Here is a 27,258-nt window from a genome sequence, read left to right as displayed (position 1 = left end):
TCTCAGAGCAATCTGCGTCATTTCCACAGTGGCAGAAACCAGTTAGTCATGTCGAACATAGCCCTGTCTAGCTGCAGGAGGTCTGCATGGGGAGCACACAGGAACTAGAAAGTGCCCCTTTCCAGTCACAGTGTTCTGAGACTGAGTACTGAACACATTGTCTTGACCTTCAAGAACTTAAGCTTCTTCAGAATGTGCCATCTTGAGAGTCGTCCTAGACAGGAAAGTTCAAGTGAAGTTCTGTGAGGATGGAAAGCTAGAAGGAGGACACTGGAAACGAACTGTGAGAGAAGACCTATTGGATACTGGATTTTAGGATTCTGGATGATGATTGTTTTCCTGTTGTGACTTTTAATGGACAAAACAACAAACAAAACTGTGGAGCTGTTTTTGTTTTTGTAAAGATATAATTCTACAATAGCCTAATTCTACAATGGTCTAATGACACAATAATAAGATTTCAACTTTTTTTGTTTAACAGGGACATTTTTGAGGAAGATAATTACAGCCCCATCCCTATTGGCAGTGAAGAAGAATACAAAGTAGTCATCAGTAAATTTCCCTTTCAAGATCCAGAACTTGAAAAGGTACAAGCTTCACTTAAGGGTTAAGAAAAAACAAATTATTGTACTTATTACTATATAAAATTAACATTGTAAGTTGTGAATGATTTCTTTGGGGGCAGTTTTTTGTTGTTATTCTCATTTGAAAAAAATTATACTTTAACCTTTATAGATTTTGTTATTATTACTACTATTACTATTTTGAATAAGTTAAGTAGGAACTTTCTTAGGGCTCTGGGGACATTAGAAACAGTTGTGCCAAATGTGAGGTGGATTCCCAGGGCGAGCGATACTTGTGTTGTGTGCATTCCAGAGCAGGTATATTAGATGCCGAGTAGATTGTAGTAATAAGAGTACTGCCTTAATTAGGGTTCCTGTTGCAGTGGAGAAACACCATGACCATAATTCACTTACACATCCACGTCACAGTCCATCATTGAAGGAAGTCAGGGCAGGAACTCAAGCAGGATGGGAACCTGGAGGCAGGAGCTGATGCTGTGGGCATGGAGGGAGGCTGCTTACTGGCCTCTCCTCATGGCTTGTTTAGCCTGCTTTCTTATAGAACCCAGGACCACCAGCCCAGGAGTGGCAGCATCTGCAGTGATCTGGGCCCTCCCATGTCAATCATTAATCAAGAGATGCACTATAGGTAGACCCACAGGCCAGTTTCATGGGGAGGCGTTTTCTATACAGAGGTTCCCTCTTCTAAAATGACTCTAGTTTGTGTGTGTTAACATTAAAACTAGCTAGCACAAGTGTGCTCTAGGGAGAGATTATCTTGGACATATGTGTCACTGTGTGGCCTTGTTATGTGGCTTTAGAAAAGAAGTTTGTTAGAGAGGAGAGAAGGCTCAGTGGGAGAGGCGCTCGCTGCACAAGCATGAGTTCCTGTGTTTAGACTCCCATTGCCCACAGAGAAGCCAAAGCTGGGCGTCACCCAGGGTGTTTGTAACCCCTGCGCTGGGAGGCAGATGCAGCAGAAGCTGAAAGTGTTTTAAAAAGAAGGTGGAAAGCAATAGAGGAAGATGCTTGACCTTGACCTCTGGCCTCCACACACAAGTGCACAGGAATGTGCATGTGCATACACACACGTACACACATGCATGCTCACGCTTTCTATAAAAATTTATTTTGATTAAATGCAAGATATGTGAGGGTAGTAGCTGCCTGTAGGTTTCTTATGGAAGATGGAATATGCCATTCACAGTCAAAATAACAATATAATTTTAAAGTAGCCAATGTAAGCTACTTTGGAAAACATGTGAGTGCACATGTGTATGCATACATGTACACAAACATGCATAGTCACCCATATCCATTATCTCCAGGTAGAACCAGGTCTAAAGGAAAAGAATATACTTTGCAACCGAGGTAGAAGGTGAGGATTGACACCGAGGCTGTCCTGTGACCTTCACATGAACACTGGGCTGCATTGTCCTCGTACTTACGCAAACATGCACACATATGAACATGCACCTGTCTCTCACACACATACAAAATCCAAAAATGCATATCATATTTTGTATAATAATCACCTTTAAAATTTTTATTTTTCTCTTATTTTTGCTTTTCCAGCTCTTTGAGATTTATTTAGGACAATTTATTTGTCCTAAAGATGGCTGAGTAAGAGAAATAGAGAAACTGAAGGAAAGCCAGGGTTGGGCAGGACAGAGGTGAGATCATTGCAGACGCAGAAGAGGCCAGCTGTACCAGGTCTTCAGAGAAGCCAGGTGGCCTTAACTAGGGAGTTGGGGTGGACTAGGGGGTATACTCACAGACATAGCAAGGGTGCAGTAAATGTGAGGGTAGAAGTCTAGGTTAGACTTCTTAACGTACAAACGAGGGGCTGTGGAGTTAAAATCTTGGAAGAATTTTCCTTTCTGGAGATTGAGAATTTTCAAATGAATATTGGCTGATAAAATAGTTTAGAAGTAAATCATGGCACAGGGATCAGAAAATTTCAGTAAGATATATGCTGAAACTTGGAATAAACTGGATGTCATCTTAACTGGCCTCATACCTTCAGTGACGCTTAAGTGAAGGGAGTCTTACTGTTATAAAAACCTGGGCTGAGGAAATGGCTCAGCAGGTAAGAATGTTTGCTGCACAAACTTGAGGACCTGAATTTGGATCCCCAAGAGCCCACATAAAAGCCAGATTAAGCTATGTGTGCCTATAGCCCCGGTGTGCTGTGGGGCAGAGACAGGAGGATTGCTGGCCAACAGCTGCCTCCAGATTCAGTAAGAGACTCTTTGTCAAGGAAATAAGGTGGAGAGTGATAGAGCAGGCTACTTGGTATACTCTTTTTGGCTTCTGTGTATACAGACAGGTTTGCATACGTACGTGCATACACCGCATGTACACACTTTACATCATATGCAAATACATAGGTATAAAAAACAGCAACAACAAAACCACCCCAAACAAAAGCCCTCTGAGTCAGGAAACTGGCCTGACTCTTGTGAGTAGAAAGAAGCAAACAGCTAAACATCACCTGCTTGTATTATCAGAACACAAAGCGGTGTTGGCATGCGCAGTCTGTGCTCAACAGAGTCCAATACTGCGATCTAAACATAGGATTACATGGCTGTAACTGTTTGTTTTGTTTTGTTGAAACAGGGTTTCTCTGTGTAGCTCTTGGCTGTCCTGGAACTCACTCTGTAGACCAGGCTGGTCTTGAACTCAGAGGTCCTCCTGCCTCTGCCTCCCACATGCTCAGATTAAAGGTACACGCCACCACTGAAGGCAATGGTCATGCTTTAAAAATAAATAAATAGATAGATAGATAGATAGATAGATAGATAGATAGATAGGTAGGTAGATAGGTAGATAGGTAGATAGATGAATGAATAAATAAATGAATAAATAAATAAATAATAAAATTCTGGATTTGTTTAACATTAAAAATAGGCTAGACATGGCAGCACATGCCTGTAATCCTAGCCCTTGGGAAGCAAAAGCAGGAGAACCACATGTTCAAGGCCAGCCAGGCTACCTAGTGAGATCCTGTCTCAAAATGGCTAGCTAACTAATGAAATAGATGAAAGTTAAAAAAAAAAACAGAACATATGAGAATAATGTAGAAATATAACCATAGAATTTTATGCAATTATTTAAATTCAATTGTGAAATCATCTTAATTTTTTTAACTTTATAAGAGACTAGAATGTTATTTTTTTTAAAAAAAAAATCTCAAAAATAGTATTAACTTTCTCTTTTTACAGCAATCTTTCCCAAAGAAGTTTCCCATGTCCCAGTCAGTGCCTCTTATTTATATTCAAGTTAAAGAATTTATTTATGCCAGCCTTAAATTTTCGGAGTCACTACACCGAAGGTAAGCTCACTAACATAAAAGCTGCTTTGCCATGTGCTTTTGGGAAGTGTTAGCACTGGATTTCCAAACCCTAACTCTCCAGTGGCCTGTCATCTGATTGGCAAGGCTTCTGTATTTGAGTTGTATTAGGGTTAGGTTGCTGTAACTGTCTTATTTAACTTGTTGTTATATTAGTGTTAAGACATGTAAGGCACAGATGTTTTTGATGGGAAAGTTCTTTACCCTCAACTTCAGTATCTAGATTTGACAGTAATAAATAGTTTGCCACATATTCTTTGCCTATTATTATTAGTAGTAGTATTTTATTCCGTGAGTATGGATGTTTTGCCTGCATGTATGTCTTTGCATTATGTGCGTGCCTGGTGCCCAAAAAGACCAGAAGGGGCATCAGATCCCTTGGAGTTACATCTGGTCATGAGCCATGATGTGGGTGCTGGGAATTGAACTTGAGTCATCTGGAAGAGCAGCCATTGATCTTAACTGCTGAGCCATCTCTCCAGCCCCTTTGTTTTTTTTTTTTTTTTTTCCGAGACAGGATTTCTCTGTGTAGCTTTGCGCCTTTCCTGGACCTCGCTCTGTAGGCCAGGCTGGCCTCGAACTCACAAAGATCTGCCTGCCTCTGCCTCCCGAGTGCTGGGATTAAAGGCGTGCGCCACCACCGCCCGGCCCCTTTGTGTGTTTTAAAAGACATTTGAAAGAAAATTTCATAAGTAATGGCCTTTTACCCTTGAATATTTAGCACTCATTTTTTTGCATTCCCCCTCAGTGCTATGAATTACTACTAAAACTACAGAGCAGAATCTGAAACATTAACTGCTTTAATGTTTTGTAAATTGGTTATGTATAAAATTTGAATGTTTTTACAAATACTTTTGTCTAAGCTAAATGTTGATTCTTGAAATACAGAAATTTATTCTTGATTAACATACTGATAATTTGGAGAAAGTACAGAAATTTAACGTTTTGGAATTAGCTTTATATAAAGGCTGATAAAATTTTACTCATGTTTAAGGCAGGAGTTCCGATGGGATAATTTTGGTTTTCTCTGAAAACTACCCCCCTGCAATTGGTACTACCTAGAGACATTTTTGGTTGTCACAGCTGTGGGTAGCAGTGCTTCTTGGAATTAGCAGGCAAGGACCAGAGATGCTGCAGAACATATCACACCCTACTGCTCTGGCATTGTATGGCCTCGTGTATGCCAGGCGAGCACTTTACCACTGAGCTATACCCCTAGTCTCTCAATTTGTATTTTAAAAGTAACTTTTAGCTATTATTGTGTATACAGTACCTTACAAAGTGACTGCTTTACATTGGAATTATAATAATGCTTTGTACAAAGTATCACATTTTTTTATCTTGATTGATTTGGTATATTTAAATTATGTCACAAATGAACATTCTGCTTTAGGGAAATAATCCCTTTTAAAATTAAATTGAAGTTTGTAGCTCAGTGAGTTACTGCCATTTATATAAGATAAACATATATAAAGTTATATGATTTATATGTGATATAAAAGATAGAACTTAGAAAAATTACTTTAGTAAGTTATGTTATATTATTGAGAATGTTAACTGATTATGCTCTTGGAAAGTTTTATCAATGTTAACATTTGTTTTCAGCTCAACAGAAATAGATGATATGCTTAGGAAATCAGCAAATCTGCTGCTGACCAGAATTCTGAGTAGCTGTTTACTGAGCCTTATTAGAAAACCTCATATAGGTTTGACAGAGGTAAGAAGAAATACTAACCAAATGTTTTATTATTTGAAAAAACTGGGGCCGGAGAGATGGCTCAGAGGAAGAGCACATAACTGCTCTTGAGGAGGGCCTGGGTTAGATTTCCAGCGCACACATGGCAGCTCATAACCAGTGCAGCTTTAGTTTCAGGGGCTCTGATACCTTCTTCTGGCCTCTGTGGGCTCCAGGCACGCATGTATTGCACAGACACACATGCAGGCAAAACATCCATGCACATAAAATAACAACAAAAAAATATATGTGAATGGATGTGAAATGTTATCCTGTAGCTTTGCATTTAAAATTTGTTAATGTAAATAGACCTTAAAAAGGTAAAAGCATCAGTCCAATTCTTTCCAAACACGAGAGAGGAGGTAGAGAGATGGCACAGCGCTTAAGAGGCTGACTGTTCGTCCAGAGGATCTGGGTTCCGTTCCCAGCACCCACAGGGCAGCTCACAACATCTGTAGCTCCAGATCTGGGGATCTGACACTCTCTTCTGGCCTCAGGCACTGCATGCACATGCTGTACAAACATGCATGTAAATAAGACACATACAATTTTTTTAAAATATTTAAAAAAAGAAAATATGAGGGAAGACCTTACTTGGGGAGTAGTGGACAGTTGGAGATATGACGGGCTTAGACTTCAGCTTTTACATAGACGGTCACAATCCTCACTTTGTACTTATTAAGTGTATGGGATCTATAAATTACTGTGGACAGTTATTTCAAAATAATTGGCTGTGGACTCCTAGAATATACATATTTTTAAAACAACATTAATTCTCCTAAGAAGTATTTAGGGTAGACTTTTCAAATCAGATAACCAGTTGTATCCTGTTTTGCTGGAATTTTGTAGACATAGTACAGTGGCAGACTGGAAGTAATGATTGTGCTTTTAAAAATCAGGTGGTCCTGCACAGGCATGATCTGTATTTACTGTGGCTTTCATGTGTTTTAGTTGGTGCAAATCATCATAAACACAACACACCTGGAACAAGCTTGCAAATACCTGGAGGACTTCATGACTAACATTACAAATATTTCTCAAGAAACAGTTCACACCACAAGACTTTATGGACTTTCTACTTTTAAGGTATAGAAAATATGACCATAAGTTTTCGCTCAATTATTGTAAGAAAACTTTAAGAATTAAAGATAATTTTTGTTATATTCTAAACATTGAGAATATATTAGAGATAATCATTGCCCATAATGATGATCAGTTGTGCATTCCTCTTGGCAACTTAAGCATCTTACTGAAATATTAAAAAGAAAGTATTGATTTTCTGTAATATAGTTTATGTTTTGACAATAAATGGTAGTACTGAATCAGACTAACAGTTTCCATTAATGTTTCATTTTCATTTTAATTTAATTTAGTTTTAATAAGTGTACTTGATTGTGTGTATTTGGAAATTAAAAGTGAAGTACGAGGTTTGCTTTCCATCCCTCTTGGTTCTAATCTGAAGAAAAATAGATTGAAATCTTCCTTATGTCACATGAAAAGAGTTCTGTTTGTATGAGGCCATGGAATGTGCTCAGAGATTCACCAATTAATGCTATTTTAAGTAGAATACAAGATTAATTTCACATGTTTTTTATAACCTGTTTTTTCTCTTTCTATTTTTTTGTTGTTGTTGTTTTGTTTTTTTGAGACAAGGTTTCTCTGTGTAGCCCAGGCTGTGCTGGAACTCACTTTGTAGACCAGGCTGACCTTGAACTCAGAGACCTGCCTGCCTCTGCTGCCTGAGTGCACCACCATGCCCGATGTACTCTGTTTTCTTACTCTATTAGTCTTGAGCCGTGGATGAGCCATTGGCTCTGGCCGCTCTCTGTTGCTGTGGTGGAGCCCTGGGGACAGTTAAAGCAGTAAGGCTGGATTTTGGCTTTAGTTCCACAAGTTCAGTCCAGGGTTCCTTGGCTTGATTGCTTTGGGCTTAAGGTGAGGCCAGGCATCGCTGTGGTGAGTGCATGGTAGTGCAGAGTGGCTTACCCCAGGGCAGCTAGAGCACAGTTTTGTGCTGGCAGGTTCCTCTTCTTCTGCTTTTGTCCCTTCTAAGTCTCCAGGCTGTTGGCACTACCACCCACCTTCACTCAGGGCAGTTCTTCCCTGACTCAGTTGCTGTACCATATGCCCATGACATCACTAAGCATTAGGACCTGAGCTTAGATCCCCAGAACCCACAGAAGCTGGGTGCAGCAGTGTGTCTGTAATCCCTGCACTCCAGCAGACAGGGCAGGGACAGATGAATCCTCAGCAGCTCTCGGACCAGCCTCTCTTTGAGACTGCTCTCTATTGCTGTGAACACCAGGCTCGCTGTCTCTGCTTCCTATGTCCGTGTAGGAACGCTGGGGTTGCAGATGTATGGCATGGCACCCACTCTGTGTGGGTTCTGGGGACTTGAACCCAGGTCCTCATGCTTGTGTGTCAAGTAAGAACATCTCTCAGCCTTTAAAATACAGGATTTCTTAAGTTGGCTTCTCTCTGTCCATCTCACCGTCACGTTCCTTCTCGTGAGTGAATATTAGGTTTTGTGTTAGTCTGTTTTTGCTGTCTTTAGCATCAGGGGTGCCATTCGATGATGAACTGGATCTTGTATGCCGTGTAATACAAATCAGAAAGGTCAGTGTAGCTAGAGTTTTCCTGGTCCTGCCTGGCCCACAGTCAGGACAAATCTCTCTCACCTGCCAGTCCCGCAGCCGCTCAGACCCAACCAACCAAGTAAACACACAGAGACTTATATTACTTATAAACTGTATGGCCGTGGCAGGCTTCTTGCTATCTGTTCTTATATCTTAAATTAACCCATTTCTATTCATCTATAAGTTGCCACGTGGCTCGTGGCTTACCTGTATCTTAACATCTGCTTCTCATCACTGCAGCTTGCAGTGTCTGTCTCAGCCTTCCTCCTCCCAGAATTCTCCTCTCTCTTTGTCCCACCTATATTTCCTGCCTGGCTACTGGCCAATCAGCACTTTATTTATTAGCCAATCAGAGTAACACATTCACAGAATAGAGAGCATCCCACATTTGTCCAGATCAAATGGTTATTGGCATATTGTTTCTTGAGGAAAAACTAGCCAAGCAGGACACATTTGTTGAGGTGGTTTCAACCTTACCTCTCACTTCAATTTTTAAGGCCTCCGAAAGGCCATAGAGTGTTCCCTTTGTTCTAAACAATTAAAATTAATGTAACCCTTTTAGTCCCTCTGTGTTCATAAAGTGTTTCAAATGAGATACGTGTATTAATCAGTGATATCAACAGAAAAAAAATGGTAAGAAAAACAACTCAAACTTTTTTAAACAATAATGGGTGTGGTGTGCTGGCCTGACCTGTAGTTCAGACTATGTGGGACTCTTAGGCAGGAGGAATCAAAGCAGCCCAGGAATTGGAGACTAACTTGGGCAACAAATCAAGGCCCATTAAAAAAAAGAGAGAAAAAAAATACAATAATGGGAAACATTTTTGCCCATTGTGACTGAAAGGTCCAAGAATAGGGCAGATTTCAGGTGAGGTTGAAGTTGGCTGCTCAGGGGGTCCTTAGGGACCCAGAATTTTCTTCTTCTGTTCCCACTAATCTGTGCAAGTTTGGCTTCATCTCCACACTCTACAGTATGCGGAGTCTACGTGGTGACCAAGTAGCTCCTCTAGGCTCTCTCCTGATAGTAAAATGGCTGCCTCATCCCAGCTCCAAACCTCATGCCTTAGCTGTTACAGGATTCTTTGCTGGAAAGGTGGGAAATTACCGATCAACTTGTCCTCATCAGGACCTATCCTTGGAGCTAGATCTGGGTTCAGTCCTGCCCAAACCCAGAGCTGTGGTTTTCCAAAGCATACTTGGAGGCTTTTTAAAGAGGAACCATAGATAACAGAAAGTTGTAGGTGTTTGCTAACAATGTTTAGCTATTACTGCTTAGCTTTTAGTCGGAACACATGTGTTTATAGTCCAGGAGGTGCAGAAACTTTTGTATGTTAAACAGTTTCTCAGATGGTTCTGTTTTGCATCTTTGGTTGAGAAGCACTGATAAAGAGCATTTTCATACATTGAAGGAGAGGTTGGCACGTTATGCTAGATACATTTCTGCCCCTAGAGGGCACTATTTCTTTAACAAGCAAAGGAAGAGTGTTATTTTATATGCTGAGTCTTTACACTTTAATGAAGAGGATATATATAGTGTGTCAGTTCGTGCTGGGCCAGGGCACATGTACTTCCCGATGATTTTATTTGTCTGGATTATAAAACATTTAGACCTTGGTGCTTAGAGAAGTCCTTTTGTGTCTCTACTGTTCCTGTTCAGAAGTGCTAGCTGATTTTTCCCTGTTCAGCGCTGTCACTAAAGTTTTTACGTAGAGTTCTTTTCTTGCTATTATAGTCTGTAGGGGCATTAATAATGTCTTAAAATATGCTCCTCCCTTAATTTAAAGGTCTTGAGAAAAGTTTGTTTTAACCCAGAGAGTTTATAGGAAAAGCAGAACTTCTTGATGTTACCCTAGAAAAGTAGGTTAATCCCAAAGTTTTTGATAGCAACAGTGACAAAAATAATTCTTATATTTATATTCTCTGCTTCATTATTGCTTAGTTCCTTTTCAAAAAAAACATAACAAAGTGAGCTAGTGTAATCTGGATCACTTCTTTTTCTCTGAACGTTAAGTCCAGAAAACACACACTCTTTTTATTTGAGACGAGGTTTCACTGTGTAGCCCTAGCTGGCCTGGAACTCACTGTGTAGACAGGTTGGCTTCACAGACCCACCTCTTTCTGCCTCCCTAGTGTGGGATTAAAGGTGTGCATCACTATGCCCAGACCCAGGAAACACAGTTTCTTCATTTGAGTAGAATGTAAGTGATTTCATTGTCATTATACATTTTCTGCCTTCAGAGTAAAACTGTTCTTTTCCTTTCATGGCTTCAAAATGTGTAGGTATTCGGTTCTACTATTTTGTTAATATTTTAATCATCTTATACTTAAAAATTTTCAAGAGAATGTGAACTAATAACCTTCTTTATTATACTATAATAAAACTGTGTGGTTAAAAAAATGGAAATACAGGCTCAGGGGTGGTGGCCCACACCTCTAATCCCAGCACTCGGGAGGCAGAGGCAGGTGGATCTCTGAGTTTGAGGCCAGCCTGGCCTACAGAGTGAGTTCCAGGACAGCCAGGGCTGCAAAGAGAAACCCTGTCTCGAAAAACCAACCAACCAACCATCCAACCAAACAGACAGACAGACAGACAGACAGACAGATAGATAGATAGATAGATAGATAGATAGACAGACAGACAGATAAAGATGGAGATACAGCATTAATTTTAAAGCTAGAGTGAAATAGGCTCGTAAAAGAGTAGCATTTTTTAAAATAACATTTTGGTTTGGAGGAGTCTCTTAGGACTGCTTTAAGGTTTTGTGGATGGAGTTCGTGCTCAGAGGCAGGTCACTGGCCTCTTATGGTCAAGAGTAAGAAAGAAAACTGCCATGCAGCCCTCTTCCTCTTCTTGCCTGCATCAGCCACAGCCCAGGAAAGCAGGAGCAGTCGTGGGTGGGGGATGCGTGGTGTAGGGCATGGAATAGAGGGCAGGAATAACTGCTCTCGCCTTCCTTTGCCTGATGGTGGGGGGAAGTGAGTGGAGTGCTGGTGAGGCCTTGAGCATCGAGCGTCTGTGAGTCTGTGCTCCAGCAATGCTGCCTCGCTGTAGTTCTGTAGTGACCTGAATTAATCTGCTTAGATTCAGTGAAGGTTATGAGACGTGGAAGAAGGGGCTGACTATGAACGCCGGGCAAAAGGCGAGGTGATAAACATCTTCATGTTGCTCTGGGAAACTGACTTACAAGTGGTATCATTAAGGTGTGGTATGGTGTAGTTCTGTGGGTCACAAGCATTAGACAGCCTACCAGTCCCTAATGTAGCAAGGAAGGTTAAAGAGGGGTGTGTATTACTTATGGCTGATGCATAGTAAACATGACTCCTCTGTCCAGTTACTAGTGCTCCAATCCAAAATGTTATTTTGCAATTGTCCAATCACAAATGATATCAGTAAGTTAAACTGTGCAATTTGGAAATCTTGATATTGTGATGTATTAATTATTTTACACAGTGTCACTACCTACTGAGTGATCTTGTTGATCTCCAGGGATGGCAACTTTTTTTTTTTTTTTTTCCCGAGACAGGGTTTCTCTGTGTAGCTTTGCGCCTATCCTGGAACTCACTCTGTAGCCTCGAACTCACAGGGATCTGCCTGGCTATGCCTCCCGAGTGCTGGGATTAAAGATGGCAACTTTTTAAATGACTAATTTCTTGGCAGTTCTCTCGTTGAGCAGCGGAGGAACTATGACCGATCTTGTGTTTGCTGATAGTAAGAATCAGAGAGCGCAGTGGAGATAATGTAAGGCTCCCGAGGATAGGACAGAAGAGGCAGGGAGCTTCTGCCTCACTCCAGACATGCCCGCAGAGAGCCATATGCTGCCCTTAGAAGTCCAGTCACCAGCAGGGTGTGCTGGTGCAAGCGTTTAATGCCAGCACTCAGTGGGTCAAGAAGGAAGATTTTGAATTTGAGCCAGCCTGGACTACAGAGTGAGACCTGGTCCCCAAAAGCAAGCAAGCAAGGCTGTGGAGCCACGCCATGAAGATGCCGAGGCATGCGAAGAGCTCGCCCATCTCAGGTGCCAGGTGCTTGAGTGAAAGACTCAAGATGATGCTAACCTCCGGCTCCTGAGTCTTGTTCCCAGTCATCCCAGCTGAGGTCTGACATTCTAGAGCAAGGTCATCCCCTCTGTCCTCCAACCTGGGACATTGTGACCTTAGTAAAACACTCCTTTTAAGTCACCAAGTCCTGAGGTAGGTAGTTACTCTCTAGTGTTTCAAGGAACAGCAGCTGACATCGGTGCTTCTTGGTAGGCCCCCATTTTCACATCACCACAGCCTCTCTTTTAACTACATGTAAGCACTTACTGTTTATATTTACTCAGTCTGTAGTTACTTTCTGTGTGGCACTTTTGTATATGAACTAGATTACAAACTTCTCCAAGATACCGTTTCACAACTACTTATCTACTGTGTACTGTGTGCCAAGTACTCTTCTAGCTACATGGGGCTTTGTTAGTGAGCAAAACAGATGAAAACTTCTTTCCTTAACGAAGCTTACATTTTGGTGGATATTCTTGTTTGTTTGTTTGTTTTTCGAGCCAAGGTCTCACTATGTAGCTCTGGCTGTCCTAGAACTCACTGTGTAGACCAGGGTGCCCTGGAACTCACAGAGATCCATTTGCCTCTGCCTCCTGAGTGCAGGGATTAAAGGTGTGTGCCACCATGCCTGGCTTTGGTGGACATTCTTTACGTAGAGACCTCGCTATATAGTGATAGTACTGTCACTGATAAACAGTAATGTTAGTACTTCAGTCTTAAGATTTTTTTTTTTTACTTTAATTGCATTAGACATTTTGGGGAGTATAAGTTACTGTAGGTTACTGAGTTAGAACTCACTGATACTGTCATACTTAGCGGTACTTTATTACACTTACAGCTAAGACTTTTTTTTAACTTACCTTAAGCTCTTGTTTCATCTACAGTACTGTGTTTACTTTCTTCTACAGCCAACAAGGGATACTGTTGACAGTTTTTATTGTTTATATGTTATATGTTTATATGTTAAATCTGTATTAGACCTCTGAATAGGGATCGAAGAAAATCCTTGTTGCAAGTCCTGTTCCAGTCCTACTGTGAGGCCTACAGATGGAGAAGCTGCCCAGGGCTTGGCTTTCCTTATGCTGCCAGGTGTGGCAGAGAATAGAAATGGTTAGGCAGTGTCAGAAGTGGAGAGGGCGTCACAAACACACTAAAAGCTAGATATGGTACGTTTTAATCATTCATATTGCCTTCTTGTATATTATCCATTTGAAAGAGGTTTTTAAGGGCATACAAACAAAAACCTGATAATGGATCACGATTATATTTTTTGCATTTACTTATTTCATTTATTTAGTGTGTGTAACTTTATTTTTATTTGCATTCTAGATACTTTCTTTAAAAAATATTTGTATTAATTCTTTGATAATTTTAAACATGCATACAGTGAATTTTGGTCATATTCACCCTCTGCTCCTTCCCCTAACACCTCTCATATCCATTCTCCCTCCCAACTTCATGTCTTCTTTTTATTTTTATTCATATCCCACTGAGTCTGGTGTGTGCTGCCCATATACTCAGGGGTGCAGGGTTACCCATTGAAGCATAATAGGGACCTACCAGGGACAACACCCTTAAAGAAAATGTATTCTTTCTTCTAGCAGCCATCAATTGTGGGTAGCTCCTCAGTTAGGGGTGGGGCTCATGAGTGCCTCTTTACTCTGTTGGAATACTGACCGGCTTGATCTTGTACAGGTCTTGTGAAGGCAATCACAGCTGCTCTAAGCCTGTGGATGCAATGGTCCTGTGTGTCTAAGCGACAGAGTTTTGCTCATCTGCTCCCAAACTCTGATCTTACATCTTTCTGCCCCTTCTTGTAAGCTGGTCCCTGAGCTTTGAGGGAAGGGGCATGATGTCGATGTATCCTTTATTGCTGAGCACTCTCCAGACACTTACTCTCTGCACTTTGACAAGTCAGTTTCTGTGTTAACCGCTGTCTGCTGCATAAAGAACCTCCTCAGATAAGGTCGGAGTACTGCACTCATCTAGGCGTGTATCTTTATTCTGAATATTACATCTGCACTTGACCCTGATGGCTGCCTTTCCCTGTTTCTCGAGAAGTGAGCACAGCTGTGAAATCTGTGTTTAGCCTTTAAGTTCATCTTTTTTTATTCTTAGGGACTAATATGTGGCCAGCTGTTGCTGAGCGGAGTGCAGATTTGTGCGAGGTCTAGTTGCTTTGTATCGTTCATTATTTATTTCTCCCACCAGATACTGAGTCTTTCTAATGATTCTTTCCCATTTTACCTAATACATTTTAGTCATTTGACTATTTATAGTTTCTACTTACCGAGGCAGTTTCCTTGTTTTAAAGGGTTTCTAAGGTTTCCTTTTGTTTTTTCGACACATTTTGAATAGTTTATGTGAAGTTTTGTCTTGTAAGTCTAGTAACTGGGCTTCCTCAAAGATTCTTCCATTGATTGCTTTTTCTTCCTTCAGGAGGCCATGTTTTCCTATCTGTTGCATGATTTGCAGTTTTTATTGGAAATGAGTATTCATTCATCCCTGGATTTGTTGTTCTTCCTGTTGGTGCTTTATTGTTTTTCTGGACTGAACCTGTAAAGTCTGTTTTCTTTGTGTGGCCACTGAAGTCTACTCGCTTAGCTCACTGGTCAGCTAATGATTAGACAGAGACTTCCCTGCAAGCCTAGAACCATTGAATCTCCATCTTTTCTAAGAGAGTCCGCATGTGTGCTGGGACACGCCTTAAAACAGACCAAGTTGACACTTCTGCTTTAGCTCTCATTTCCTGCTTGTACAAGCTTCCAGGTCAGTCATCAGTGTGAGCTTAGACCCTCACAGGCCTTTTCTGGACATGTACACTGCCCCAGAGATACATGTGGCCTTCCAGTTTTCCAAGAATATGTCAGAGGTATTTTTGTTGTTGTGTATTTGTGTTGTTGTTGTTTTTCTTCAGACAGGATCTCACTACATATTCTTGGCTGACCTGGAACTCATTATATAGACCAGGCTGGCATTGAAGTCACAGAGATCTGCCTTTCCTGCTTCCTGATTGTGGGGATTAAAAGTGTGGGCCACCACACCCACTCTATGTCAGAGTTTTTAAAAGATGTCTCTGGACATGTTATTTTCCAATGTTTACTTTTTAATTTTTGGTTAACATTTATGAATCACAGCTGTAATCTACCACTTCAGGTATCCTCTTTATTTAAAAAAAAAGACCCTAATTGTTTCAATAATACCAATAGGGAAAGGCATTTTTGTACCAGAGAACCCTAATTTTTGGTCAAATAAAGATATTCCTGAAAATGTGGCTGGAGTTGATTTACATATATTCATATTCAGCTAGTCAATTTGCATGCATTTATACTGTATTGGGTATTATAAGAAATAAAGAGATGAAAAATATACGGGAGAATGTGCATAAGTTATAAGCAAATGCTATACCACTTTATACGGGACCTCAGTTTATTATTTGTAACGGGAGGAAGATTCTGAAGCCAACCCCCTGTGAAGACAACTGTATTCCACTTTCTCTGTGATATCCAGCTTACTTTTCCTTAGTGGATCTGTGTGCTCCCGGCGTTATCACAGCCTCTGCTTTCTGGCTTCTGGTCTTCCTGAGGGCCATAGGAGGACAGTCGGGTTCATATGTTATGAAAGAACCAGTCCTATGATGTTAGTATTGTCAGCTGGGCCCCTGGGCATGCCTATGGGGAATTGCTGGGTTTGTGTTAACTGAGGAAGGCAGGTGGGCACTGTGAGCGGCACCTTCGTCTGGCTGGCATCTGGGATTATGTAAGGAAGGAAGGTTGCTGAAGTAGCAGTAGGCATTCATGTGTGATGAACTGGGATAAACACGTTCTCCTTTACGTTGGTTTTGTTGGTGTCTTATCACAGCAGTAGGAAAGGAAACAAGACAAGCTCTGAAGACCAAAAGGCTGACAGTAGGGTTGGGAAGGAAAGCAGATGTGACACCAGTCAGATCGGCTTTGTGGTGTTGGAAAAGTACCTTTTCTGTGTTTCTAATAAAAACCAAAAACTTAAAATTTAAAATATAGGGACACTACTTCTGTAATTGTTTCTTACTGCTGTTACTTTGCCCCTTAGGATGCTCGACATGCAGCAGAAGGAGAAATATATACCAAACTCAATCAAAAAATTGATGAATTTGTTCAGCTGGCTGATTATGACTGGACAATGGCTGAGTCGGATGGAAGAGCAAGTGGTTATTTAATGGACCTTATTAATTTTTTGAGAAGCATCTTTCAAGTGTTTACTCATTTGCCTGTAAGTATAAACAATTTCAGATATTGTAAGTTTGCTTTTAAAATGCATTTTAGAGTTTAATTTTTGGGTGCTTTACTGTTTGCACATTTCTTTTTCCATTATTATAAATCACTTGGTAAAGAATCTAGCTGAAGTTGGCTGAGGTTTTAATTCATTGTACTTTTTAACTAAAATAACTATAACTTCCCATTAAAAGCAAAACAACCCGCCCCCGATATTAACAGTATAGATTTAAATAGAAATAATCTTTAATAGGAGTTGGTGTGAAAGTCAGTATAATCAAGTTTTTTTCTAGCTTACAAGGTACAAGAAAAATATTAGATACTTTAAATTCTTTATCTATCTATCCCAGATGACTCTAGCTTGTGTCAAGTTGACAGAAAATTAACCAGCACGTCCTATTATGTAAGATACAGCTGAATTTACAAATAAGGTATTTAACATAGAACCTGAAGAAATACTACTAGCCATTTCCTTTGTTTGAAATGAAAAAGCAACCCCAGTGTTTCCGACATCAATTACTCTTTTGTTGTAAATAGTTGAATAGAATTGTTTAAGGAAGATGTTCAGGGAGGGGAAAAAAACTTAAATTATGTTCATTCTATAAAACAGTGGGTTTCATTATGACAAAGTTGTACATATACCACTTATTTAAATCATTCTCATCCCACCCTTATCTAGCTCAAATAATACCCTTTCAGGTGGTGCCTGGTTGTAGCACTCCTCAAGTTACAGAGAGTGACTGTGACACTGGGCAGCGGTATCCTGAGCATAGGAAACCTCCAAGCCTTCCCCACAGTGACACACTTCCTCCAACAAAGCCACACCTCCTAATAGTGCCACTCCCTTGGGGGCCGTTTTCTTTCACCCACCACAGCGACGGTGGATTTTTCACCCACAGCTCTGTCATTGTCACACCCAACTTCCCCATCTGCTCACCTGACCATGGGAACCGTGGCCTTGTCTGCGACCAGGCCTGCTAGTCTTCACTGTCTGGCTCATTGTGCTTGTGGCTTTGGGTCCTCACAGCCGGAAAGCCAGGGTTGGACCTACAGGCCGTTACCCACTTTTCTTTGCATAGCCTTTGTGTTTCCCATTCTCTTCAGCTCGCCTGTCTCCCCTTTCATGATTCCTGATGCTCTTATGTGTCTCTTTGGAATATAGTACGTTCCTGTGTCCCTTGAACCTTCTTATTCACAAACTTCCGCAGAAGCTCCCCCCCCTCCCCCACTGAAAATCCTGTAGTTTCTGTTTTATTTTTAGCAAAGAAAACCCGCAGAGCTGACATGGCTTTACTTTACTGCTATATATAAATAGTGAGTGTGTGTGTGTGTGTGTGTGTGTGTGTGTGTGTGTGTGTGTGGTGTGTGCGCATGTGTTTACATACATGCAAATCGGACTGGGATATATATGTATACTTTTTTGTTTGTTTAGCATTTGTTCAGTGCTCTTCTCCTTAGAACAAGCAGGAATGAAGCTAATCATGGGGTTATGGTCTCATCTTTTTAGGGCTAATTTCTTTTTTAAAGATTTTTTTTTTTCTTATTTAGGTGTTATGTGTGTGCATTTGTATGTATGTGTGTGTGCCCACAGAGGACAGAAGGGGGCATCTGATTTACTGGAGCTGGAGTTACAGGAAGTTGTAAGCTGGCTACTGTGGAGCTAGGAACCAAACGTGGGTTTTCTGTAAGAGCAGCTAGTGATCTTAACTGCTGGGCCATCTGCCCAGCCCCTGGGGCCACTTCCTTCTGCATGGGACTGTGCATTTGCAGTGTTCCCCAGGTGGGAGGCTCCTGTTGTTAGCTTCAGGTTCTTAAATTTTGAATGAAAGACTGCATATTTTCAAGTTATGTGTGTTATTTCCTGCCTTCCCCCTTTCTTAACCTTTTTTGGGGGGGGGGGTTGGTTTTTTTGGAGACAGGGTTTCTCTGTGTAGTTTTGGAGCCTGTCCTGGAACTTGCTCTGTAAACCAGGCTGGCCTCGAACTCACAGAGATCCACCTGGCTCTGCCTCCGAGTGCTGGGATTAAAGGCGTGCACCACCTCCGCCTGGCTGCCTTCCTCCTTTCTTATACCTACAATTTTCCCTCCCTTCCCCTCTTTCTACTTCCTCCCTCCTTTCTTCTCCCTGTGTCTACAGCTTCAGCTGTCCCAGATTGTTCTCCAGGTTATTTTCCCACTCTCATTTCCTCTGCTCACGTATTTGCCTGCTCTGTGCCTGGACTGCTGGCTTCCAGCTGCACTGCAGTTCTTTGGAGTGTGCAGTGGACAGTGGCTTCCTCTGCTCTGCCTCATTGCCTCCTGTCTTCCAGAAAGCATTCCTTGATTTTTCCCTGTCTTCGTTTTCTCTGCTTTTAAATAACTTACCTTTAAAAGGCAGTTTGGTACTTTCTATTTTGCTCGTGTATTAGGGTGCAAAACAAACATTCTGTCTACCATTTTGATTTTTTTATGTTTGAGTGTTTTGCCTACATGTATGTAAGTGCACCACATGTGTGCAGTGCAGGCAGAGACTAGCAAAGAGTGTAGGAATCCCTGGAACTGGAGTTACAGGTAGTTGTGAGTTGCCGTGTGGGTGCTGGGAAGCAGACTTTCTTTTGCTTTTGTTGGTTCAGTTTTTCTGAGTTATATCTTTGTAACAGCAACAATGGCAACATCGATGTCAGAGTCTTCTGGAGCATGTGAGCATCATCTGTGTCTAACTGCCCCGGTCCACTGGCATGAACGCAGCTCCAGGAACACGAGCCACCAAGGCCCATTTTTCTTCATCCCAGCACTACTTAGGCTGGCAGGTCTGCAAAAGAACAACTAAGAACCATAAAGAAAACAAAAACAAAAACAGCAAACAAGGAGCAGAACTAATGGTCTCATAAATGGCTACATTCAGGCTCACAAATTTTAAGGTGTCTACAAAAGAGGCTAGATGAACTTCAGGAGGCCAATAAATGTTGCACAGAGCCATTCCTGAAAAGTAGGTACTACACCAGCTTGAAGAGGGTTGCAAAATGTGAAAAGGCTTAGCTGGCATGCTACTGTTAACAAATGAAGGTCATTGACCTTCGGGGTTATCCTTAATCTCCAAAGTGTGACACATTCTTAACATTTTTGAAAAAAGTTACCATACATTACCTTCTGAAGAATCCAACCACATGGCTACAGTCCCTAGGCTTACAATAATGTTTGCCAAGGCTGGCCGTATTGGGCTCTCAATCCCCATTGGCATCAGAAGGGGAGAGTTTTTTACGAAGGCCCAATAGATCTCTGCCATGTCAGGATTCAGCAGCAGCCACAGGGCGCACACAGTGCTCAGGAACCCGAAGAGGAACTTCATTGTCCTGTGGAAAGACACAAACAGATCCCCGGGCCCACACCAACACCGGATCGGGTCCCCTCTAAGTGCCAGTAGAAAGATCCTTCCATCGCACCAGAGGATGATTTGCAACAGGAGCCCTCCAGTGCTTATCTGCAGTGGATACTCCAGCAGAATCCACCAATAAAAAATTTAAAATATATAAAACAAGGGAAAGAATAGAATGTGGAGAGGAGAGATGAGCCCCTAGCTCCCCCCTTTTTACTTTAGAAATATATGTTTTTAAGGTACGATGGCAGTGTTCTACTATAGCCTGTCCTTGAGGATTATAAGGAATACCAGTCTTATTAACAATAAAAAAGTCTTGGCAGAATTTTGAAAATCCCGTACTGCTGTAGGCGGGACCATTATCAGTCTTTATGCATTTTGGCACTCCCATGTAAGCAAAAGCATTAAGGCAATGATTCTTTACATCCTTAATCTTTTCCCCTGAATGAGCAGAAGCAAAAATTAGAGAAGAATATGTATCAATAGACACATGGACATATTGTAATTTTCCAAAGGAAGGCACGTGCGTGACGTCCATCTGCCACACATGATTAGGTAAAAGTCCTCGGGGATTAACTCCCAAATGAGGAACAGGTAAAAATTCAACACAAATAGGACATGATTTAACTATCTGGATGGCTTGTTCCCGGGTTATGCCTGTATGATGACGAAGAGATCCAGCATTAAGATGATAACGTTGATGCAACTGAGTAGCCTTATCAAAGGCAGAACAAACTAATGTGACAGCCACACGAGTAATGGCGTCAGCCCTCTGATTACCTTCACTTAGAGGTCCAGGCAATTGAGTGTGAGCTCTAATATGGCCCACATAAAAGTTATGTGAGCGGGACCATATAAGTCCTTGCACTTGCAATAAATATTCATGAATGGGAGAAATGGATGGTATGTAGGCTGTTGTCTCCAAAGGCATAATGGCATGTGCCACATATTGACTATCAGTATAAATATTTACACTCTCATCAGAAAACATCTGTAAAGCAAGCAACAGCGCCTGTACCTCCACCATCTGGGCAGAAGTGCCCTGAACTTTCATTCTCTTCACTATGTTACCAGAAATTACCACAGCAAAACCATGTGAAGTGCCATCAGTAAATACCACACGGGCCTGAGGAATAGGAGTCATCTGTACTATCTTGGGAAATATAACAGGATGCAATTTAAAAAAATTTACACACATCATTGGAGGGGTAGTGAGTATCAAACTGACTCTGCATGGAGCATGTTAATATGGTCCAGTCATTATCATTAGCTTGCAACCATGCTATTTAAGACTGGGTGTATGGGGTCACCACAATATCTGGCTCCTTACCAAAAGTTTGAACACTGATCTTGATTCCCTTAAATATAATCTGAGCAATAGCCTGTGGATAAGGAGTGATGTTTTTTGCTGGAGAAGCTGGGGAATGTACCCATAGAATAGAACCTGTTTGCCAAAATGCTCCAGTAGGTGAATGAGAAAAACAAAATATTCATGACCTAAATAATGATAGGGAAAAGATACCTGTACCTTTTCTGGGGCAATCTGTAAATTAGCCAGGCTAAGAACCTCTTGTAATTTAGAAAAGGCATCAAAAACAAGTTTTTTATCTTTAGCAGCCAATAAAATATCATCCATATGAGTCAATCACAATTAAATGCCAATGTTTAGGAATTGCCATGGGGCAGGCAAACCAGGCTGTGTTGCTCCCATGAGAAGCATGGTATTATTTACAGCTCTAAGATCTTGTAATAGCCGCCATTTTCCTGACTTCTTGTAGAGGCCAGTTGGGATCTCAGGATTCTTGTGAAGTTATAGATATGTCCAGCACCAGAATCCAGTAATCTTTTAATCTCAATCCCATATAATTTTATTTTTAACTTAGGCTGTTTATCATTGATAACTGTTTGTCAAAACACCTTTTTCCTATACTTTCAAAGCCTCCAGTTCTACATATAGGTGCCATTTTGCAATTAAAATAGGAAAGCAATATTAATCGAGCAATTTTATCACCAGCTTCTATTTTCATGGTCCTTTTTACATATACCAATTATAAAAGCATTAAATACAATCTCTATAGGATTTGAAGAGGTAACTTTAGGTAATACTCTTGAGTATTTTTATAAAATGTTAAAATTAGGATCCTTTTTTATAAATTCCAAGTAACATTAATGTAAATTGCCAATTATTAACAATGTGGACCAAACAATTTACTTGTATTTTATTTACTGGAAAAATAATTTTGTAACCTCTTTATCAGTAAGAGATTATTATTTATGGGTTTATCTTAGCAACATTATTTAATATGCTAACAACCTAATCCATTTCAGGTGTTATACTTCTATAGAATTCTAGAAAGCAACTTAAAGAGCAGAGCCAAATTTTCAGTAATGATCAACAGACAAGAGCATACCTAATATATAGTTCACAATTATGAATTCTGTTCCTTAGTTTATTTACCATGAGAATCCAAACATTTATTAAGACAATCAAAAGAACAGAACATCCTTTATACAATGAATAATTAATATCCCTGGAAATTCAACAGCATTGACTTAGCATTCTATGTCCTGACCGAAACCATTTTTTACCAGAAGTTAGGCCCGTTTAAACTTTTAGGCGCTAGTCCCTCTCCCGGACTCTGCTGGCTTGGTCCATTCCCTTGGCCTTGTGGCTCCACCTCCTGCTTTGGCATACCTGCCCACCCATTGCTCCGGGCTATCTCACACACTGCTGCTGCCATGCTGGTCACGTGCCCCGTACAAGCGCACTCACGTTTAAACTTTCTCTTACTTCCATGAAGGGACTACCTAATGAGTTATTCCCACCATAAGGGAAAAACAGAAAAACATTTCCCATGAAGGGATCCTAAATATTGAATTATTCCCACTCTGAGGGAGAAATAAAAAGCATTTGAATCAAAATAAGCAAACAGACAGCAGAACTTCTAACCTCTGGGCTCTCTTGCTGTTCAGCCAGCAGCAATGAGGCCTACCTGCCGATTCTTTGTAATTCAGATGCTGCACTGCAGAAAGAGCTCAGAGTTTCAGCTATCCTGAAAATTCTACAATTGGAAAAAGTCTTTTCTTCCTCCATTACCACTGGGAAGAGGCTTCTCTCTTTTGTTCATCCTTCCTCTACAGGGCCCTAATCTTTAGGCCTAGTTTCAAAAAATTTTTCCCGTTTTTACCGGGAAAATCCTTTTTTCTTGATTAAGATTTTCCTCCCTTTTCTAACAGGAAATTTCCTTTCCTTCCCTCTTCTCTTTTGGGAAGATTTCCTTTTTTATTTAAAATCTTTAGCTGTCTTGCCCTTTCTTAACTTCGGTGCCTTCCTGCTTCAACAGTCCAATCAACTGACTGTGAGCTAGCTGCACCCATTTCAATTCACCCTTATCTTTTCTTTTTTCTTTAAATTGCTGGCCAGCCTTACCTTTCGGGTGTCCATCAGCTTGTCCCTTCTTTCTCGGATCTTGGTAACGTCTTGGTAGAATCTCGGTGGGACCTCCATTTGTAACGGTAACGCCCGCGTTACTGTCACCCATTCACCATGTCCGAGCGAGGGGCTGTGGATTAAAAAATAGAGACAAGAAACAGCGAGTCATTCGCCACGGCTGTAAGCCGGGTGCCAGCCGAATGCCGTTTATTGAAAGAGGGAAGAAACCTTAAATACAGGCTTACAGCACAATGGCGGATCCCCGGAGGGCAGAAGTTTGCTACTGAATGTTCTACATTCTTGCATCTAAGCTGTTAACGCCCAATATGCAGGATACACAAACAAGGAACTTCCCTAAAGCATTCAGGAGGGTGGATACCGGCAGGGAATTAGAATAGGGAGGACATCTGGTCAAGGTCGGCAAGCAGGCAACGGCTTTACTCAATATGGGAGGAGACCAGGGCCCTACATATCTTGACTGAAAACTTAGAGGGACCTTTAAAATCGAGTGTAGAGTCATTGGCTTTTAGTATCTTTTGTTTTATGTGACGAGAAAGAATTATGTTTAAAATGCAAGGATTTTCTTATTAATGTTTATTTTTTAAGTGTGGACGGCTCATGAATAATATTTGTGTGATTCACTGAATATAATTCATAGCTGGACTGTGTTGGTGCATGCCTTTAATCCCAGCACTTGGGAGGCAGAAGCAGGCAGATCTCTGTGAGTTTGAGGCCAGCCTGGTCTACAGAGCGAGATCCAGGACAGAGGTACACAGAGAAACCCTGTCTCAAAAAGCAACACCCCCCCAAAAACAATCATATAAAAGTAGTATAATACGAACTGTGGTAAAAGTAATGTACTCATATGATTTACAGGGTTGCCTTGCTGTTGACTTTCTTAACAAAGGTCCTAAATTTCAGCTGAATTTTGCTTCAATTCTGTGTCTTTTATATATTTTCCATTATAGCTCTACATACTTTGAAAGATTATGGAAAATAGTTAAGTAAGTAAATATGATAGCGTAATTTATACTAATCAAAACAAAAGTTGTTGAAGTTAAATCTAGGAAGGAGTTAGTGGTTCTCTAGAGGCGAGCTCAGTCTGTTTGAAGAGTGAGTTTCGTAGCTAGCTCAACTGTCAGCTCCCTAAGCACAAGCTTCGTTAGGCTGCTTAGCTTCGGTGGGTGAGTTTGCCTGAGTTTACACTTGTGTATTTGATGGAAATGACCAGTCTCATCTCTACTAGAAGCTCAACTTGCGCTAATAAGCAGACTCTTGAGTTCTACTGTGCTAACATAAGCTTGAACCACATTTCTGAGTCAGTACCTTTCTCTGGAAAGTTTTTAATGATACCTAAATATTACACATTTATTTTTGAAATGTAATGGATGTTACATGCCTGTGGTCCTAGCACTCAGGAGTATTGTAAACTGGAGAAAATTTATCTGATTACTATGCCACATAGACTTCATCTCCAAAAGAAAAAAAGTAAGAAAAATAAAGTAATTTAAAAAATAAATGGTATTTTAATTCATTCCTTTTATTTAAGAATTGATATGTTGTTAATCATTGATATTTTAAAAGAAGAAGCCTGCTGAGGCTTATATGCAGTTGAATTATGACCAATAATTTGGTTTTTACTTTGGCTTACTATTCACTTCTTAGGGAACAAAATATATTTAATTAGCTGTGAGATGCAAGCCGTCATTCCTTAAGGAATTTAGTTTAATCTATGTGAATTATGTTGGAACATAGTGACTTATCCTTTAGAGCATCCTTAGAAACTTGTATTCTCCATAGTGTTCTGTTATTTATGAAGAAATAGACATTTTCTTTCTTTCTGAATTAGAATCATCTATGGAAACAGCCACTTCTAAGGATTCAGTGCATGCTGTAGACCTAATTTAAATTTCTGTAGCTTAAAATCTGCATTTTTAACTTATTGCTTAATTCTTAATATTATTCTTTGAAGCTTGAGAACCACTGCTGTACAGCAAAGAATCCTGTCTAAAGAATTGGTTTTTGTTAAATTTGCCAATTCAGCACACATTTAGTAACTGCTAAAGCTCATTATGTTAATGCTGACAGGTCAACTTTGTAATATGTACAAATGTTTGGAGAAAAGCTTAATGTGTATGTAAAAACTCACCTACAAATCTTCAAAATGAAATGATCATCACATGCATGTGGTAACTAATGCCTTTCCATTATAGAACGCAAAGACTCTACTTGTATTGTGTGTTTAGTTTTGCTGCGTTGGCTGTTGCTTCTGTTGTAATTAGAATACATTTCCCTCTTTCATTTGATTGCCTTGCTTCCTTCTCAGACTAAGGCAAACACCAAGGATTATGTAGCCATGTTGGTAAGTAGATACAAGCTAAAGTTAGCATGTAAATTAGAAAATGATGAACTTCCTGCAGGCTTATTTTTCTCAGAGAAAAATAAGTATTTAACTTATAATTATTTTGACATTGCCGTTATATTTGCAGTGTGTTGGAAACATTGAGTTTTAGGGTAATGTTAGCTGTTTTGGAAAGACAGGACTTTCTGGAATTTATTATGAAGGGCAATAGGAAATACATCTATGGGCAGGGCAGTGCTTTGGGAACCTGAGTCTTTCCTCTGTAAACTGATGCTAATGAGTATATGTTTGACATGATTCTTTTGTGAGGATTGAATGAAATAGAATGCACAAGATGTTTAGAAGAGTGCCTGGCGTCTAATTGATTCTCAGAAACTGTTAGTTATTAGCACCATTTACTTTGAAGACTTTATACTTTTCCTGAATGCTCTTTTTCTACAACAATATACCACACTACACTTGTGGGATTTAGCCAAGTGTGAAGTCAAAACAGTTCATGAGCCCATTGGACACATGAGCCCTCACTATTCATGAACCTATGTGATCCATGAGTCCATGTGATTCATGAGTCCATGTAATCCATGAGTCCATGTGATCCATGAGTCCATGTGATTCATGAGTCCGTGTGATCCATGAGTCCATGTGATCCATGAGTCTATGTAATCCATGAGTCCATGTGATCCATGAGTCCATGTGCTATGTGACAAAGCTTTTCCTGGGAAGATACAACACACAGCAGCATCTCTTCATCCCAGACAGGGAGCCACAATAGACCACAATAGTGTGGATTGTTGTGGGTCTGGGGTCGTTCAGAGACTCACCAGTCAGACCATGAATAAGTTTTAACAAAGAAGAGGTTTTATTCATGTCCTGATGCCAGGTCTATCCAGGACTCAGGATTCCTGAATGTAGTGCCCAGCCACCTCAGTCAGAAGTTTACAAAGGCAAAGAACATGAAGTCACATTCTGTGTAGGTGCAAGTGGAAGGTCCTCTCATGCAAATATGCTTTTGTTTACAGAGGAAAAAACAGCAGTAAAAATTAACCCTTAACAGTCCTAACTTTTGGCGATCTAAATTTGCTTTATTCCCTAAGCACAGGGATTTTAAATTTTTAAACATAAAGTTAGCCATCAATATAATGTTAGCCATCACAGGATACCACCAAAGTTCAACAGTGAACCAATCAGCTTTATTGGGGTTACTTACAAGAATATAGGTGTTTATAATTTAAAAACGGTGGGCAGTGGTCTTTGTGGGTTGGAGCCAAGGGGCCCCAGGGCAGGTGAGAGAGACACCATGCGGACAGTGCTCATGTAGAGAATTTTATTGGGGGAAGGGAAGAAGGGATGCAGAGTGCACCTCTGGAGATAAAGGCTGAGGAGAGAAGAGGAATGAGAGAGGAAGAGAAGAGACAGAAAGGGGGAAGAGAAGAAGAGAAGGGGGTGCAGACACAGCCTTGTGGGATTAGAGAGGAAGAGGGGGTTGGTTTGCTCTTAAAGGGGACTTAGCGAATGCACAAACAGGTTATGA

The 27,258-nt window shown here is 40.6% G+C and overlaps 1 protein-coding gene across 1 annotated transcript in view; it reads left to right on the top strand.

The window, feature by feature from the left end:
- The window catches only part of Exoc6 (exocyst complex component 6), a 139,431-nt gene that overhangs the window by 58,286 nt on the left and 53,887 nt on the right, over positions 1 to 27,258 (top strand). Inside the window, exons 13-17 of the mRNA XM_059253754.1 lie at positions 482 to 587; positions 3,788 to 3,897; positions 5,521 to 5,632; positions 6,602 to 6,736; positions 16,396 to 16,575. Coding sequence (XP_059109737.1) covers positions 482 to 587; positions 3,788 to 3,897; positions 5,521 to 5,632; positions 6,602 to 6,736; positions 16,396 to 16,575 — 643 coding nt within the window. The remainder of the gene's footprint in view (positions 1 to 481; positions 588 to 3,787; positions 3,898 to 5,520; positions 5,633 to 6,601; positions 6,737 to 16,395; positions 16,576 to 27,258) is intronic.

This window comes from Peromyscus eremicus, chromosome 1 (genome assembly GCF_949786415.1).
Source record: "Peromyscus eremicus chromosome 1, PerEre_H2_v1, whole genome shotgun sequence".
In the NCBI taxonomy this organism is placed as follows: Eukaryota; Metazoa; Chordata; class Mammalia; order Rodentia; family Cricetidae; genus Peromyscus; species Peromyscus eremicus.
Note: the sequence above shows the minus strand (reverse complement) of the source record. Positions and strands in the feature narration are given on the sequence as shown.